General features: G+C 41.7%; 1 protein-coding gene across 1 annotated transcript; it reads right to left on the reverse strand.

The window, feature by feature from the left end:
* Positions 1-7,625: 7,625 nt before the first annotated feature.
* Glipr1l2 (GLIPR1 like 2) lies at positions 7,626-17,019 on the reverse strand. Its single transcript, XM_038315111.1, has 4 exons — positions 16,786-17,019; positions 12,283-12,534; positions 10,084-10,187; positions 7,626-7,725 (listed from the first exon to the last, which is right to left on the reverse strand). The coding sequence occupies exons 1-4, from the start codon at positions 17,017-17,019 to the stop codon at positions 7,626-7,628; spliced, it is 690 nt and encodes a 229-aa protein (XP_038171039.1).
* Between the last annotated feature and the right edge of the window lie 723 nt (positions 17,020-17,742).

The following is a 17,742-nucleotide window of genomic DNA, read 5'->3' on the forward strand; positions in this document are numbered from 1 at the left end:
GCCCCCTCGGTCTCGCCTTCTTCCTTGCTCTTCATTTCCTCCTCTGTTGAAAATCTTTGACTGTCAGTGAGCATCTGCTTTTCGGCTAAGACGTCTGGAAATCGAGACTGTATTATGAAAACGACGATGACGCACAGCATAAAACACGCCCCTCTCAGGAAAATGGTAAACAGGCACAGAGGATCACATACAAGTGGGCGGGGTACTTCCCAAGGTGGGTACCAGAACTGGTAATCTGTAAACACAGAAGAAATTGAAGAAAGCTAGATTTCATGTGAAGTGGCTAGTTTGTTTGAGAAATAAAGGACAGCAATACATACACGTAGCTTGGTCACGATCTGCGTTACCTAGAAAGAAAAATAAAGTCTGTAAAGCAATGCATACATTTTTCTCTACCTCTATAAGAATATTCCCAACAGCACTGCCACCATCCTTCATGCCCTTAGAATCTAAGGCAGTGGGTTCTCAACCTGGGGTCGCATATCGGATACCTTACATATCAGATATTAGCTCAAGATTCGTAACAGTAGCAAAATTACAGTTATGAAGTAGTAATGGAAATAATTTAATGCTTGGGAATCACCACAACATGGGGAACTGTATTAAAGGGTCACAGCATTAGGAAGGTTGAGACCCACAGATCTAAAGTCTTACTAGTAGCCAAGCAAGAATATACAATATTCTTTTTGTAGAAGCCAGCCTGGTTGGATAGAGAAACACAGAGCTAAGGAGGTATGGATTCTAGGACTGATGACGTCTCAAAGCATTGTGTCACCTTAGCTATACACTTCACTTCGACCTGCTAAGTGTTTTTATATTTATATTATTCCAAATTAATATGGATCTACCCATTTCTCACGTAATTCTCAGTTTTCTTTTTGTTTCATTTTTGTTTCTGAAATAGCAAGGTCAAGTCCACCACCTGGGCTTCATTGACTTTGGTTATATTTTTAATGAGATAATTACATTTGAAAGTAGACAAAATTCCTTTTCATCTGCTTAACTGGGTGGAGAGGGTCAGATCATCATTATTTTTCCTTTTACTGAAAATAGATTCTTTTCTTATATAATAACCCTGATTACAGTCCCCCCCCACACTCCTAGTTCCTCCCTGCCTCCCCTCCTGACTCCCAGCGAGAGGGTCATGGTGGGCACAGGCGGACAGTGCAATGCCAGTGAGGGCTTTGTCTTACGTTGGTAGCATCTCTATGGTGAAGTTTAGCGTTTATTTCTTAGGCTCCTGAACTCTGCTGTGCCCTCGCTGTCATTTAGCATCTTGGTGCTGGACCTTCGCAGTTTATGAGGCGGCTCCTACATCAGATCACCCTTAACAAGGAACCCTGCTCGATCTGGTGTGCAGGTTCTCTTCCTGCCGCTCGGGTAATGCACGTACAGACCCGTTAGCAGAGGCTGTGATGTCACAGCATCTTCTTCCTTGCCACGGTTCTTCATGTGTCACCGTTAGTTTCCATTTGTTACATTTTTCTTTTATTTTTGTATTTTGTTAAATATTTAGACCAATTTAAATTTATTTATAGATATGCTGTTTATCTGCTTTTGAAGAAAAGCTTTCAGTTCCTGTGGGTGATGATATGTAACATATGTGCACGCACACATGCAGGTGCCTGTGGAAGATAGAAGGTGTGGTGTCTCATGGAACTGGAATTACTAGTGCCTTTGAGCTATCTGACTACTGAGCCTCCTGACCACTGAGCCACCTGACCACTGAGCCACCTGACCACTGAGCCACCTGACCACTGAGCCTCCTAACCACTGAGGCTCCTAACCACTGAGCCTCCTGACCAATGAGGTTCCTGACCAATGAGCCTCCTGACCAATGAGGTTCCTGACCACTGAGGCTCAGCCCCCTGACCACTGAGCCACTTGACCACTGAGCCTCCTGACCACTGAGATTCCTGACAATTGAGCCACCTGATCACTCAGCCTTTTCTAAAGCCCATGTCTATCACCTTTTAAGTCTTACTTTTGGTCCCTGGATATAAAGGATATGAAAATAAAAATCTACATTTTCCTCTCTCATTTTAATTACATAATTTTTATATTTTATTATTTTTATTTTTTCACAATTTCATATATGCACACTGTGTTAATTATCTCTCTCTCCTTTTTTCCTCTTTATTTTCTTTCTTTCATTTTTTTTTGAAACAGGATTTCTCTGTGTAACAGTCCTGGCTGTCCTGGAACTAGCTCTGTAGACCAGGCTGACCTTGAACTCACAGAGATCCACCTGCCTCTGCCTCAGAAGTGCAGGGATTAAAGGTGTGCATCACCATGTCTGGTTTAATTATGTCATTATTCAGCTTGCTAATTTTTTTGTTACATTCTCTTGGTAATAATAATGGTCAGGTTTTTAAAAAGTCTGTTAATTATGATGTAATTCTTACAAATGTCTTTCACTGCAACCTCCTCCAGCCCAGTCTTTTTGTTGAACGTCATCTTCAATAGTTTGTTGGGGAAACACTCATGTAAGCTGCGTATCAACAGTTCCTGCATGCTCCCAGAAAAAAAAATGTTATTTGTCTTTAAATTGTATACAAAGTTTAGCTATGTATAGATTGTTGGTTAACTCTCTACATGTAAAGGCAAAATAGGCCTCATTCCACTGTTTCTTTGTTCTGAATGTACAGTAGGGAAGTTGAAGACAAATTGATTTTTTCCCCTTAAGTGAGAATGTCACCTTGTCATTGTGGAATTGCTGCAACACCTGTGCAAAGCCCAATCTTTACTGTAGAGCTGAAACCAGAGACAAGAATTCTATGAATGCTATCTTCTGTGTAGTTTTAGAATTTGCCATTCACTAGAACAACCGCAATATTTGGAAGCCGTTGAAGAACTAGCCTAGTTCTGAAGACATTGCTGCAAGCCAGAGGGAGACACAAAAGCACAGGAGCCTCAGTGGTTACTCAAGAGAGGGAGAATTGCTGGTTTTGTTGGCATTTCTCCACTCTTAGTAGCCACACAAGACAGACTGTAGGCATCACCCCCATCTTAACCAGTAATTAGTAGTAACCATTTGCTAATTACTGGATTACCTTTCCTCAGAAAGGAACATCTTTACATCCTGGATAAACTTAAAGCTGGAGAGCATTACTCTCTCGACTGCAGATGGGCTCTTATGCTTCTCATTGGTGAAAAATGTTGATGAGAGGTTGAGTCCAGGCTCTGTGTTTTGGCCCTATTGTGTGAGAAAAGGATCTGGGAGTTTGTGTCTCAGGTCCTCTATCTGAATCTTGATCCTTCCTTTGGATTTGGGATCTACAACTGCAGACACAGTCTTGAATCCCGACTCGCTTTGCACATATGTAGGACAGTGAGAGAAACGACTCAGTTCTAATGAAGACAAAACATACTTAGTTCTTCCTTCTGATTCCCAGTGGTTTTGAAAGAGGAAGCCGAACAGTGGAACTTAATCACAGCTTAGGAACTGAACTTACAGTTCTGGTTCTAAAGAAGATGGTAGAAGCCATATTTTAACTTTTCTTGCCCATTATAGAATAAAATTATACATGTAGCATAGGATTCATGGGAGAGCATTACGATAACTGATGAGCAATCTGAAGGCAGATTGAGAGAGAACATCAGGATTCAAAGTGCCGATGAACTGCTGTGTCTTCTGGCTTTCCCATCTCCAGTACTTCCCCACTGAAATGCAGTACTTCCTCCAACGCTGTGGACTCTCTGGTTTGGGCAGAACCCGAAAGAGGACGTTGGCTTTGGCTGAAGAAGTAGGAAACCCTTGACAAATAACTAAGTAACTAAGGAATGCTGAAAGCAGGAGAAAACAGTCTCCCTCAGGGAAGATTCCCTCAATTTTCTTTATCAACAATCAAGTGGCCAGTCTTGAAATCATATACATACAAATAACATATATACTGAGGAGACTATACTTAAGTATTCAATAATATACACACACACAATTATACACACACACACACACACACACACACACATATTTGTAATGACAATTAAAGCGAATAGAGGCCATGGATTTGAGAGCAAGCAGGGGTGGATGGGGCTGGAAGGAGAAAAGGGAAAGTATAAAATGATATAATTATATTTTAATTTCAAAATAGAATAATATTAATATCCTACATAAAATTTAAATGAGGAACAAGTATTTTATAATGAAATATTCCAAGTTCTGGGACATAATTTGGTCATGAAATTTTCAACTCAAATGAGAAAGGTATGTAATGATCACCAATGACAAGACAAAGCAGATATTGAAATTATTAGAAAACACCCTTCAAAGAAAAGGTAAGATAGAAAATATCAGCTGTATTTTAGAGAGGAACCAAATGGAAATTTTACAACTGAGAAATACGGTGACAACCACGATGATGTAACATGGGAGGACTCAGTAGCAAACTAGAAAGGACGGAAGAGTCTTTGAAGTTGGAGGGTATCACCAAATGGCGTTTCATCTCTAAAGACTAAAACCAGATGTGCGTTGAAAAGGACGGGAGAGTCTTTGAAGTTGGAGGGTATCACCGAATGACCTTTCATCTCTAAAGACTAAAACCAGATGTGCGTTGAAAAGTCACGAGTGCTTCAAGGAACTGAATGGAAACAACACAAGCTCCCCTGGCTATGTCACACACACAGCCAGAAGGAGAGCTAGTGAAGTGAGAGAGAGAAAAAAGTAAGGGAAAGGATTAAGGCTTGAGGCTTTTGAAGATGGAAAAAGATGTAAACCAATGGTTCAAGAAGCTGACTGAATGGTCTGTAGAGTAAGCCAGCAGCAGCAAGCCACATCCAGGACATCCTAACCACATGGCTGGAACGAAAGACAAAAGACTACCTTCCAGTGGACTCAGAGGAAAACAACATTCCTATAAAGAAACCTAAATAGTTAACTGGATTTCTCATCAGAAACCATAGCGGCCAGAAGGAAGCGTCACGGGATTTTTGAAGAAATAAAAGGAATTGAATGCTTAAGAGTTCTGTGTTGTGCAGCAATTGGAGGACATTGTTAGGAATAAAGAAGAAAAAATAAAGACACACAACTGGAGGAACTCTAAGAGACTTGGTTGCTAGCAGGCTTGATGGGAAAGAATTACTGAAGTGAATTCCTTCCATAAGAAGTAAATGATGTCAGGAGAAAGACAGGAAGCTTAGGAAAGAAGAGCCAAGATGAGGCAGATACAGCAAATGAGCCATGTAAATATATATAGTAAAATGTATGTGGGCTATCGGTTCTTCAAGTCTTCTAAACACAGTTGACAGTTAAAAGTAAAAACATGGCAATGATGGCATTTTCAAGGTATGTCCACGATAATCTTCTTGTCAAGACAGGGTTTCTTTGTGTAATGGCCCTGGCTATCCTGGAACTAGCTCCTGTAGACCAGACTGGCCTCGAACTCACAGAGATCCACCTGCCTCTTTCTCCTGAGTGCTGGGACCACCGCCCGGCCTATTTATTTGTTTTTTTAAGCAGTCTTTTCTTATTTTACATACCAATCCCAGTTTCCACTCCCTCCCCTCCTCCCGCTCCTTCCACTTTCCCTCACCCCACCCCCATCCACTCTTCAGAGATGGTAAGGCTTCCCATGGGGAGTAGGCAAAGTCTAGCACATCACTTTGCGGCAGGACCAAGCCTCTTCTCCCTACATCTAGCAACTAGGGATGAAACCTGGTCCCACTGCCAGTGGCCCCACCGACTGCTGCAGTCACACAACTCTCACCCACATTCAGAGGGTCTAGTTGGGTCCTATACAGGTTCCCCTTCTGTCTGTCTGGGGTTAGTGAGCTCCAATCAGCTCAAGTAATCTATTTCAGTGGGGATTTCCATCATGGGGTTGACCCCTTTGCTCATACCATCGCTCCTCCCTCTCTTGAATTGAACTTTGGGAGCTCGGCCCAGTACTTCACTGTGGATCTCTGCATCTGCTTCCGAAATCAGTTGCTGGATGAAGATTCTAGGATGACAATTAAGGTAGTCATCAATCTGATTACAGGCAAGGCCAGTTCAGGTACCCTCTCCACTATTGATTAAGGTCTTAGCAGGGTTATCTTTGCAGATTCCTGGGTATTTCCGTAGGGCCAGATTTCTTGCTAGCCCCATAATGGCTCCTTCAAGTATCCATCCCTTTTCTTTTTCTCCTTCTCTGTCCAGTCCCAATCTTGACCATTCCATTCCCTCATGTTCTCCTCTCCTTCTTGTTCTCCCCTCCTCTTCCCCTTCTGCCCTCCCGACCCCACCCCACCCTACCCCCTGCTCCCTATTTTTCAGTAGATCTTGTCTATTTCTCCTTCCCAAGGGGAACTATGTAGTTCTCCTTGTTACCTGGCTTCCCTGGGGTCGTGGACTATAGGCTGGTTATTCTTTGCTTTATGTCTAATATCTACTTATGAGTGAGTACATACCCTGTTTGTCTTTCTGGGTCTGGGTTACCTCACTCAGTATGGTTTCTTCTAGTTCATCCATTTGCATGTAAATTTTAAGATGTCATTTTTTTTAACCGCTGAGTAGTACTCCATCGTGTAAACGGACCACATTTTCTTTATCCATTCTTTGGTTGAGGGGCATCTAGGTTGTTCCTAGGTTCTGGCTATGACAAATAATGCTGCTATGAATACAGTTGATTAAATGTCCTTGTCAGTGAGCATCTTTTGACTATATGCCCAAGAATGGTATTGCTGGCTATCGAGGAAGGTTGTTTCCTAATTTTCTGAGAAATCACCATACTGATTTCCAAAGTGGGCTGTACCAGCTTGCACTCCCACCAGCAATGGAGGAGTGTTTCCTTTATCCCACATCCTTTCCAGCATAAGCTGTTAACAGTGTTTCTAATCTTGGTCATTCTTGCAGATATAGATGGAATCTCAGAGTTGTTTTGATTTGCATTTCTCTGATGGCTAAGGATGCTGAGCATTTCCTTAGGTGTATTTCAGCTATTTTAGATTGATCTGTTGAGAGTTCTCTGTTTAGGTCTGTACTCCATTTTTTATTGGATTATTTGTTCTTTGATGATCAATTTCTTGAGGTTTTTTGTATATTTTAGAGATCAGCTCTCTATCTGATATGGGATTGGTGAAGTTTTTTTTTCCATTCAATAGGCTGCCATTTTGTCTTGTTAACTATGTCCTTTGCTTTACAGAAGCTTCTCAGTTTCAGGAGGTCCCATTTATTTATTGTTGCTCTCAATGTCTGCTCCTGGTGTTATATTTAGGAAGTGATCACCTATGCCCATGCGTTCAAGGTTATTCTGCACCTTCTGTTCTATGAGGTTCAGTGTAGCTGGATTTATATTGAGGTCTTTGATCCATTTGGACTTGAGTTTTGTGCATGGGGATAGATATGGATCTGTTTGCATTCTTCTACATGTTGACAGACCAAAGTGGCCACTATTTAAAGAGTTAGTTGTGAAGTTCTTTCAGAGAGTAACTGTTAGTTCTCCTTCCTTAACCCTGAGATACCAATGTTTCCTTATGGGAAGCAAGAGGGCCAAGGAGAGCAAAGAAGGCTCTGCAGTTTGGAAATACCTATAGGTGCACAGTATAGCGACAGAATAGTGACAGCAGTAGAGTTGGGGTCAATAACAACAGCACAATAACGTGAGTGTCAGCCACTCTGCTCTCTTACGGTCTTACATCTTATGGATTTATTTTAGCTTACTGCATAGAAAGTCTGTGCAACTGTCGGCATTGTTACATCGAGAACAAACTGCCCCTGCTTGATAAGGCCTCCTTGTCAGCGTTCCTCTAGAAAAAAGTAGAAAGTAAGAAAAGACTCAGTTTTTATGCCATTTAATGCTCATTAAATTTATATTATGTTATTAATTTATGCCAATTGAACAACGTTTTCCCCACATTATACTATTTGAGGAAGATGACCTAGTTAAGAAAATAGACTCAACTTTGAGCGGATGTACGGCAGAGGTATTTGCATATCAATGTTCACTGAAGCTCGATTCACAATGCTGTTAGGTGACTATAGCCCTGATTGACAGGAAGGAGTCCAGGCCTGACACTGTGGACTGAGTTCCTATGGCTGGCAAGGCCATGGAACTCAGAGGAGAGCCTATTGCTGTCACTTGCCTAAATCAGGGTAGTTTCTCACCACAGTCTAAATATTTATTCTTACACACACAGAACAGTGCGGTGTTCACTCTCACCAAAGCTTTCCTCGGCGGCAGACAGAGACCATGATGGCTTGTGCTTGGTGCTCAATATGACTCCATCCAGGATGAGCTACAATCCAGAAATGGCGGCTACGCCTGTGATATATATGTATTTTTTCTTTTTTTGGCTTGGCTTAAAGTGGGGGAATCCACTTCCAGTTCAGACCTTTGAGGTAGGAAGATGCACACCTTTGATCTGGGCTACACCATCTGCTGGACATGGGAAAAGGAAGCTTTTGCTTTTTTGCATGCTTGCCCTCTGCTTGCTAGCACTTCATTCCTTGACTGGCAAGAGAGCCTGCTTTTGGGGGATTCTAGCATATGTTGAAAGGCAGCTGAGAGTTCCAGGCTTGTGGACTGAACAACTACTGGATTCCTGGACTTCCGTTCACAGCCAGCCATTGTTGGATTAGGTAGACTGCAGCCTATAAGATATTTTGACAAACCACATATCTATCTATCCACCTGTCTGTCTGTCTGTCTGTCTGTCTGTCTGTCTGTCCATCCATCCATCCATCCATCTATTCATCCTGTAAGTTCTGTTGCTCTATAGAACCCTAATAAAGAGACCATTACAGAAAGTCATAACTGGTCCAAATGGAGAAACCAACTGACTATGGGGTATCTGCCTCCAGTTAATACCTTTACAACACAACCTCTAACTAAAGGATCAGGGAACTTCACAGAACGACAGAATGACTGTAAGAGGCAGAGGACAGGACATCTGCTGTGAGAGTCTCTTCTATAAACAAATAAATAGGACAGGAAGTGGAGGTAGGAAGGAGGTGGGGTTTTCAGTGAGAGTAAAGGTGGTCAAGGTACACTGTATGAAATCGCCAAAAAGTTAATAAAAATGTTCTTTAAAAAATAGTATGATAGATTGCTAAAAAAAACCCCCACAAGATCCTCTAGCTCTGTATATGTAAGTCTTGGGACACTGAACACTAGAGATTTTATTCATAATTTTCTCACCTGGAATAAGGTGAGCGTGAGCTAATCACTAGCATGTTTTAAAAGCAGAGTTTTCCTTGGTTGATTACAGTAGAGAAATCAAACATTTGAAGTATGAGGCTTGGCTTTTGCTTACCTGATGGTGTTTGTGTGTGTGTGTGTGTGTGTGTGTGTGTGTGTGTGGCGTGTAGCAAGGAATACAGAGCTTTTAGCAGACGAGAGACATGCTTGGCTGACATTCAGGAGGCAAATGGGAACCTTGAGTCCAACAAGCCTCAAGGAACTGAATTCTCGATGAACTCAGCTTGAATGAGTTTGGAACAGGTTGCCCCCATTGACAATGTAGTAGACACACTGATTTTTGTCTCGGAGGCCCTAAGCACTAAACCCAGCCGTTATGTGGCAGAACTCATGGCCTAAGAGTCTTGATAGCAAGGGAATGCTTTTCATACGCACTGTGTTTGTGCTATTTAGTGTGCAGCGGTAGAAAGCCAGTCCATGTGCTAAGCCCCTACTCCAGATACCACCGTGTGTGTGTCTGCACTAAGGGGTTACCCTGGTTGCACATGCTCTCTCTGTAGTCTACGTTCTACAGAGCACCTAGAGTAATAAAAATAAAACATTCCTTACAAAGTATAAATGAGATCACGGCAGACAATTGCTTATGACCTTCCAATGACTTTGCTGCTCCCCCGATCAATTCCAGGATCTTTAACATGGTATCGTTGTATTCGGTTTTGTCTATGTACACCTACTCTTCACCTCAACCTCTAGCCACAGTTACCCCCTCCTCAGAGGTGCTAAGTCCACACAACTCCAAAGAATTTTAAAAATTAAATTTTGCTTATTTATTTCTGTGTGTGCTCACATACACATGCACACGTAGATAGGGCGCCGTGGTGGACCTGTGGAGGTCAGAGGATAACGCTGCGGCGTTCTTTTCAAACGCACATCACAAGTAAGGATTAGTGCTTTAAAAATCACTCACCCTGGTGCATAGTTGCATATGAAAAGTGCGGCAAAGTGGATATTTCCAATTCTTGGACATGGAGTAACAGCACAACCAACTTTGTAGGAGTTGTCCCAAACAAGCTGAAATAAGCATGTCAAAGACAATGTAAAGTTCATTTTGCAGGGCTCACACTATGCACGCTCTATTCCATTCACGCAGAATCTTTAACCGAGAAATTCAAGCATGATCCAGAATCGTTTTTCGACCCAGGCAAAGCACTGTCACGGACTCGGGGAGCATTTCCCACATGGAGTTACGGCAACCTCGTCATAGTTTCTCGTGATGGAGACAGCTGAAGAACACTGACGCAGGACAATGCTCTAAGCCAGGGGAAATCATCCCTGAAGAGGCACTTGGCCAATACCCGGTTAAATTGGACAGTCTTACGTCTTAGGCAGTGAGGAAGAAAGATCCGAGAGAGAAGACGAAAAGTTTTGTAGAGGTGGAAGTTTCTAGCAGAAGGCAGAAAAGAGGACTAAGAGGGCGACAGGCAGGAAGGAAGATGCGAGAGTAACAATGCACCAGCATCTGTCTTTCCTCTGATAGAGGAACCTGGACACAAAATAAAACAAATATGGGCTTTCCCTTAGGAAAGACCTAGAGGAGATCTGTTCCCTATTACAGAGAAGCAGACCCTGAATTACAAGGGGAAAGGGACTGGAATAATGAGAGACATTCCAGAAATTCTCTGTGTAATCTCAATTGTTAGTAAAATTTCAAGTAAGGAGAACGTTCTTTTGGCTCATAACTTGTGGGGAAGGGGAACCATTTCTATCTCCTACTTAATTTTTAACAAACTTATGTTGTGGTAAAATTTTAATTATTGAAGAAATATACTGATATATTAAAGAAAAGAGACAAAAATCTAAGCGAAGACCACTTGCCAAGTAACATGTGTGAGGCCCTGGCAGCTATTCCCACTACTGCAAAAATAACAAAATAATATAATAAAGTATGAGTTGAAGCAAAGCCTAGCAGGTTCAATATAACAGACAAGAATGTCTTGGCGGCTTAAATTACAGAAGAGAAAATAGTATAGTACCAGGAAGGGGATTAAAATTATATTAAGGAGTCTAGTCTTGCTATGTATAATAAGGAGGAACTAATAAAAAAGAATGGATCAAAAATTCTTAGAAGAATTCATTCGTTAGAAAAGAGTGGAGTTCAAAGCCATGGAGAAATTTCAAAAATTATGTTTTAAATGGAATATGATGTAAGCTGATTGAGATCATGCCATGTTTTAAACAAATTCATGTTCATTCAAAATTTTTTTGATTTCTGACATAAACTGAGAAGAAACTGAGCGGAGTCAAGTTGTTGTGAGAATAAGTTGGTAAAAACACAAGGTCTCTGTTCTCCGTGTAGGATGAGCTGTTTCAGTTACTGTGTAAAAATAACAGAAATGAGTACATAAAATTAAAGGTGGTTGAGACTTCCTGGAGGGTAAGGAGGACATTTGGAGTTCTGGGCATGGGTGGTGGAAATAACACTAGAAGTCAGCCGATTAGCTACAGTCTACCTACTGATCTGTGGGCATTAAGACATCTTTTATGCTTGCTTATGGCCAGCAATTTGTAAACCATTTTCTTTTTTTTGGTTTTTCAAGACAGGGTTTCTCTGCAGCTTTTTTAGAGCCTGTCCTGGAGCTAGCTCTTCTAGACCAGGCTGGTCTCGAACTCACAGAGATCCGCCTGCCTCTGCCTCCCGAGTGCTGGGATTAAAGGCGTGCTCCACCACCGCCCGGCTTGTAAACCATTTTCTTTAAGAGTCTCCCCAGCATGTCGACCATGTTCTAGTTTCAGAACAACCCCCTTGATCTGCAGGTATGCAGACAATGCTTATTTCTTGTATTCTTCACATAATAGATGGAATGGCGGACGTTTAAGACAAAGGAGTAATTTTATCATTTGAGTTTATTTTTTATTTATTTATTTTTTTTTTTGGTTTTTCGAGATAGGGTTTCCCTGTAGTTTCTAGAGCCTATCCTGGAACTAGCTCTTGTAGACCAGGCTGGCCTCGAACTCAGAGATTCGCCTGTCTCTGCCTCCCGAGCGCTGGGATTAAAGGCGTGCGCCACCACCGCCCGGCTCATTTGAGTTTATAAACTTAAAGCAGAACACTAGGTAAAGCAATTAAGAAATCTACTAATTTATTGGCAACATACGAATCGGATACCTGAATATAATGAGAACAGTTTTCATCCTCAACGCAAGTGTCATTTTGAAAATTGTAACTTTTCTTTTCTTCATGCCAGCTCCTGATGGCGATACTTGCGGTAAATTCATTTTCAGGGCCAACCCACATGTTTTCACCGATACCATTAAATACGGGATGGGCCTCATGTGCTTTGTTTAAATGAGTATTACGCTGATACACACATTTCTTCCCCCATGCTCTAGCCGTACGTGATAAAGCTACATCCCAAGTCTGAAAATAAACACACGCAAAACCCAGAGAAAACAAGCTAATTAAAAATCATGTTCTTTCAATGCTCTAATATCTTTTCTTATTTACTCTCTTGGAACAACTCTTTACTATTTACATGTTTTTTTGCTTTTTGTTTTCTGAGCAATATTTGCAGGAAAATCTTCTTTTCATGCCATTAAAAGTAAAATGACTACTTCCTAAGACAAAGGCCCATTAATGCATCTGTAATTGAAATAGTCAAGTGAGAGATTAAACTACTCATTCTAATACTATCTTATATAACCTTTTCAGGATTATATAATACACTTACAGTTTGATCACAATACACATTTTTAATATTCTGTTTTTTTGTGCCTAGTAAACTAAAATATCCACCTAATAACTATTTGGTGAGCATTCACTTTATATAGAATATCATTTTCAGATATAAAATGAGAGGTCAGTGTACATTTGGTCCTCAAGACGCGGCATATCCAGGGCCGAGGAGGCAGAGACAGGAACTGCTAGGACTTCCTGGCTTCCATTCAAGCTGAAAAAAATATGACAGATTCAGGGAGAATCTCATCTCTAAGGAGTGGAGAGGAGGACACCTAATGCCCTCTGCTGGCCTCTCTTTGGGCATGCACTTGCAGGCCCACACAGAAGCATCACGCATGTGCATGTGCACACACACACATGCACACACACATACACAGGTATCACACACTCACAAACACACACACGTACACACACACACACACGCTCTAGTTTGGGTCAAGCTCTTTGGACATATTAATTTACTCATACAACATCTTGTCGATAAATACACTCAACTGCAATCTACTTACAGCATACCTGAAACTCCTTTCCTGCAAACTTTCTCTATTCATTAAGTTTTCTTCTTAAAATTTCCTGTCTCATCTGGAGATTTACAGTCATTTTACTTTAGAACACAATTCTGACTTCTCACTGAGCACAACAGAGTGAGTCTAGGGGCTGAGAGCGGTCCCCCCCCCCCGCACCACATATTCTACACGCTCTTCCCAGTGTCCTCAATCTGTCGTTTCACTGGTAACCCTTACTCTACAGCTCGAGGTGGCAGTCATCAGTGGACGTCTAAAACTCAACCTGTGAAAGTTTTTTTTTTTTTTTTTTTTTTTTTTTAAACTTTACTTAACTTTATTTCATGCACATTGGTATAATGATGTCAGATTCTCTTGAACTGGAGCTACAGACAGCTGCAAGCTGCCATGTGGGTGCTGGGAATCGAACCCGGGTCCTCTGGAGGAGCAGTCAGTGCTCTTAACCACTGACCCATCTCACCAGCCCCACCTGTGAAAGTTTTAAGGTAAAATGTTACTAAAAAGGTTTTGGAAATCAGTTTTTAGAAACATTTAAAAAAAATTGGACATCCTTTCAAGTTATTTTCCTATTAGTCCCTCGCTGGCTGCCAGCAGAACAGAATTAACGTTGAGCTTGGTGAGAGAAGCTGTCTCCAAAGAATACGGCTGACAGCATCCGAGGAAGACACTGCGCGATCTCCTCCGGCCTCTGTATACTCGCAAACAAACGTGCGCACACGTAAACCTGCACACATATGTACAAACATATACCACACAGGCAAAGGCTTTACAGAGTGAGAAATGAAGGTTACCTTGGATGCAGAAATCATCCTCATTATTCACACCCTGACTGAGAGAATTATTAAAGGATGTATTTTGAGTACAGGGAAATTTAGAAATGATTCGAGTAAAACAGGAAGTCATAAAATTAGCATACACAATTACATGCATTTATATACATTAGCAACCAACAATCTGAACAGAAAACCTGGGCACATAATTCCACCATGATAATATTAAAAAATAATAATAACCTTAAGCAAACTGATTTTTTTTTTTAGGCAGAGAATGTTGCTAAAGCAAATCAAAGAAGGCAGTAATGGGAAGACTGGTTTCTATAGCCAGGGACTTGGAGACTTGACACGGAGATGTCGTCACCACACCAAACATTCTGTAAAGTAGTGTGGCCCCCACCAAAAGCAATGCCGACAGAGTCTTAAGGGACACTGGAGAGAATTAAAGAAAAAGTCCTGAAAGAAAACAAACTCAGAAGAGGGCTTGGCAGACTGTGGGATGAGATAAAGAGCTCCTCAATAAATTTCTGCACACACCCAGTGCAGGCTGCCAAGACCATTTAATAGGCAACAAAACGAAACAAAACAAAAAACAAACAAACAAAAAAAACCCCAGTGCTTTAAACTAAGTCTTGGGAAAGTTGGATATCCACGCCAAACACACACACACACACACACACACACACACACACACACACACACACACACACACCAGGAATTAGACCCTTATATCAAAGAATTAATCACAAACAGATCAAAGATCTAAATGTAAGACCTGAAATTATGCTTTGTTGTTGTCGTTTTGAAAATGTGGAGGTCAATTTAATAAACTGGATTTGGTAATGCTTTTTCTAAGACAGTACCAAAAACACATGCATGAAGGATGTAGACCTCATCAAAGTTTCAACACTCCATACAGATGTTTATTTTTATTTTTACATGTATGTTTCACCTGCATGCACATATGGGCACCACCAGCATGCCTGATGCTGAATGAAGCTTCTTGGAACTAGGGTTACAGTAGTCTGCGAGGGGTAGAAATCAAACCCAAGTGCTCTTAACTACCGAGCTATCTCTCCAGCCCCGCATTTAACATTTTTACTACCAACAGATAGGCAACCCATGGGAAGTATAGGAATGTTAAGCACACAAGATTGTCTATCCAATGGGAGAGCTGACAGCTTGTGTTCAAGGGGTGAGAGCCGGCAATGCCAAAGGAACCACCGGGCCAATCGTCCTTTTAGAAAGGCTCTATGTACTTCTAGTCTTTAGAACAAACACCCTTCCTAAGGGGCATTTTCCTAGCCAGATGTTTGAGAGGCCCAGTTAGACTGAGTGAGGCATCAGAAAAGTCATTTTCTTTGTCGTAATGTGTCTTGTCTTTAGATAATAACCAGTTAATGACCTTTTGGGCACTTGAGGAATCACATCTCCTCCCAAGGCTAGGTATGACTCGGGTCCCATCCCTCTGACTAGTAAGTAGGACCCCTGAAGTCCTCCGCTTTAGAAGCTGCTGATTACAGAGCCCTCCAGCCCTGTGCCTTCTGATCTTGAAAGTATCCAACCTAACAAGGGGGGCAAGACAAGCCCTTGGGAGCAAAAGTCAAATCAGTGATAAAAGCAAACAAACAAAACCCCTGAAAACCTAGAAGGAAAGAAAAGAAAACCCACCTAATAAGTTTTATTTTTTAAAGGCAGAATTAATGGGAAAACATTTACTGAAAGACCCCCGTCTCAGGTCAGCCTGTCAGAATGAGAGACCTCCACCCCAGCCTGTAGCAGGGTTTAAATCAGGTCATAAGCTTCGAAAAACAAACTTTAAAGAGCCAGGTGGGGCTCAGATGAACAGGATATCTGTGGTTAGCTAGCTCTGTAGAGACGGGGCCAACAGGAAGACAGCAAACCACTGCGACAGTCTGTCAAAACCCAGAGTGCTGAACTTAGCCTTATCTAGATCTTATGGTTTTCCTTAAGAACCTGCAGATGGACAAACAGCCATGTCCTAAGCTCGACCCTAGCCCACCATGCAAGAACCAATGAAATGCTTGTTGCTATGCAGCCTATTATGTAACTCCTGAACCCCCTATAAATGCATGATGTATCCCTAGCCCGGCATGCTCATTCAGCTAGCTGTTCACCCAGCTGGGCTCTTTTGCAGCATCCGCAGGCACCTGTGTAAACAATAAACTGCCTCTTGCTTTTGCATCCAGTGGACTGGTCTCAGTTCTTGGGTCAAAGATGGGCGAGATACCCATCTTTGGGGTCTTTCATACAATGGGCAAAAGATCCAAATTTTTAAATAAAATAGTATCTGACCGTGTATTTGTCCTACCCCGAGAGTCTCAGTTTCTACTAGTTCAGATCCAAGGAGTCTCTCTTTGTTTTATTACTTGGTTGATCATTAATAAAGTTGCATTGATTCTTAATGTTTTTAGAAAAAAAGAGTTGCATTAAAATAGCATTTTTAAATTGGCGTCCCTTAAAATTTGCACCTCCAAGGGGTACCCCTACTTCTTCCACACCTGGTCCTATGTAAAACCAAGGAACTGATCATATTATCAGAGCGACAGTTTCCCCACGCTTTAGAGAATTGGCCTGGGTGATGGTAGGTTTGGGAAACAGCCTTCCGGCCTCACCATGAAGCGCAGGTTAGACCCTGCGGGGAAGACGGAGCCTCGGATATCATTGTGGAGATTCACGTACTCATTGATGAAGTCCACATCCTCTTCATGAGGCAGGAAGTTGGCGTTCAAACCAGAGCCCATCAGTAGAAGCCACAACTCACACAGCCACAGCTTCAGCACACCCCCTAGTGTCAGGGGATGCGAGGGAACACTCCCCACCATAGACAAGGGCAGACAAGGCTTCATGCTCACCCATCAAAGACCAGCCAATGCACATGCGCCAGCCCGCCCCTGTGACCTGCCAATCTACGGGTCGTCAGAGGGATCTTATATGGGAAGAGGAAGAGGAGGGAGAAGTGGGCGGGAAGAAAAAAGTTCATGATCAATGCCTGCTTTTTGACCGAAGTCAGACTTGAGTTAAACGAGTACGTTTTTTCACAATGCTCATTGAGCATTATCTAGAGTACATTTTGGACACTGAACGGCATGTCTTCGTTTCCTGGTAAGACATTAGTCTGTACCCCAAGTGTTGAGTGACTGACAAGTCCGAGATACCTTGTAATTGTGTAAAGGAAAATAGCCATTCTTACATGTTAGGGACGAGCATCCAGCTCATTTTTTTCTTGTCTATTGAGTTGTGATTGTTTTTATTGTTGTCTCTGTTAGAGGCAGAAGATTCTCTTTAAGTCTTATCCAAACATAACTCTAAAGAATTGTTAAAAATTATCTTTGATTCACGTGATAAAAAGCAGTAAACCTACACAGGATGATTTCAGTTGTAACTTTATTCTTTTGGTGTATGTAGCGAGGCAGCTTATTAAATGAATGAGAAGGACCAATAGACAACACATAGTCCGTCCTCTCAAATATGAATGAGGTGATTTTATATTTGGAAGATGTTTTGACACTTGCATGCACCCTGTTTGTCAGGAATATTCTCTAATGTAATAAAAACTGTTGATGGTCAAA

Source organism: Arvicola amphibius, chromosome 17 (genome assembly GCF_903992535.2).
Source record: "Arvicola amphibius chromosome 17, mArvAmp1.2, whole genome shotgun sequence".
NCBI lineage: Eukaryota > Metazoa > Chordata > Mammalia > Rodentia > Cricetidae > Arvicola > Arvicola amphibius.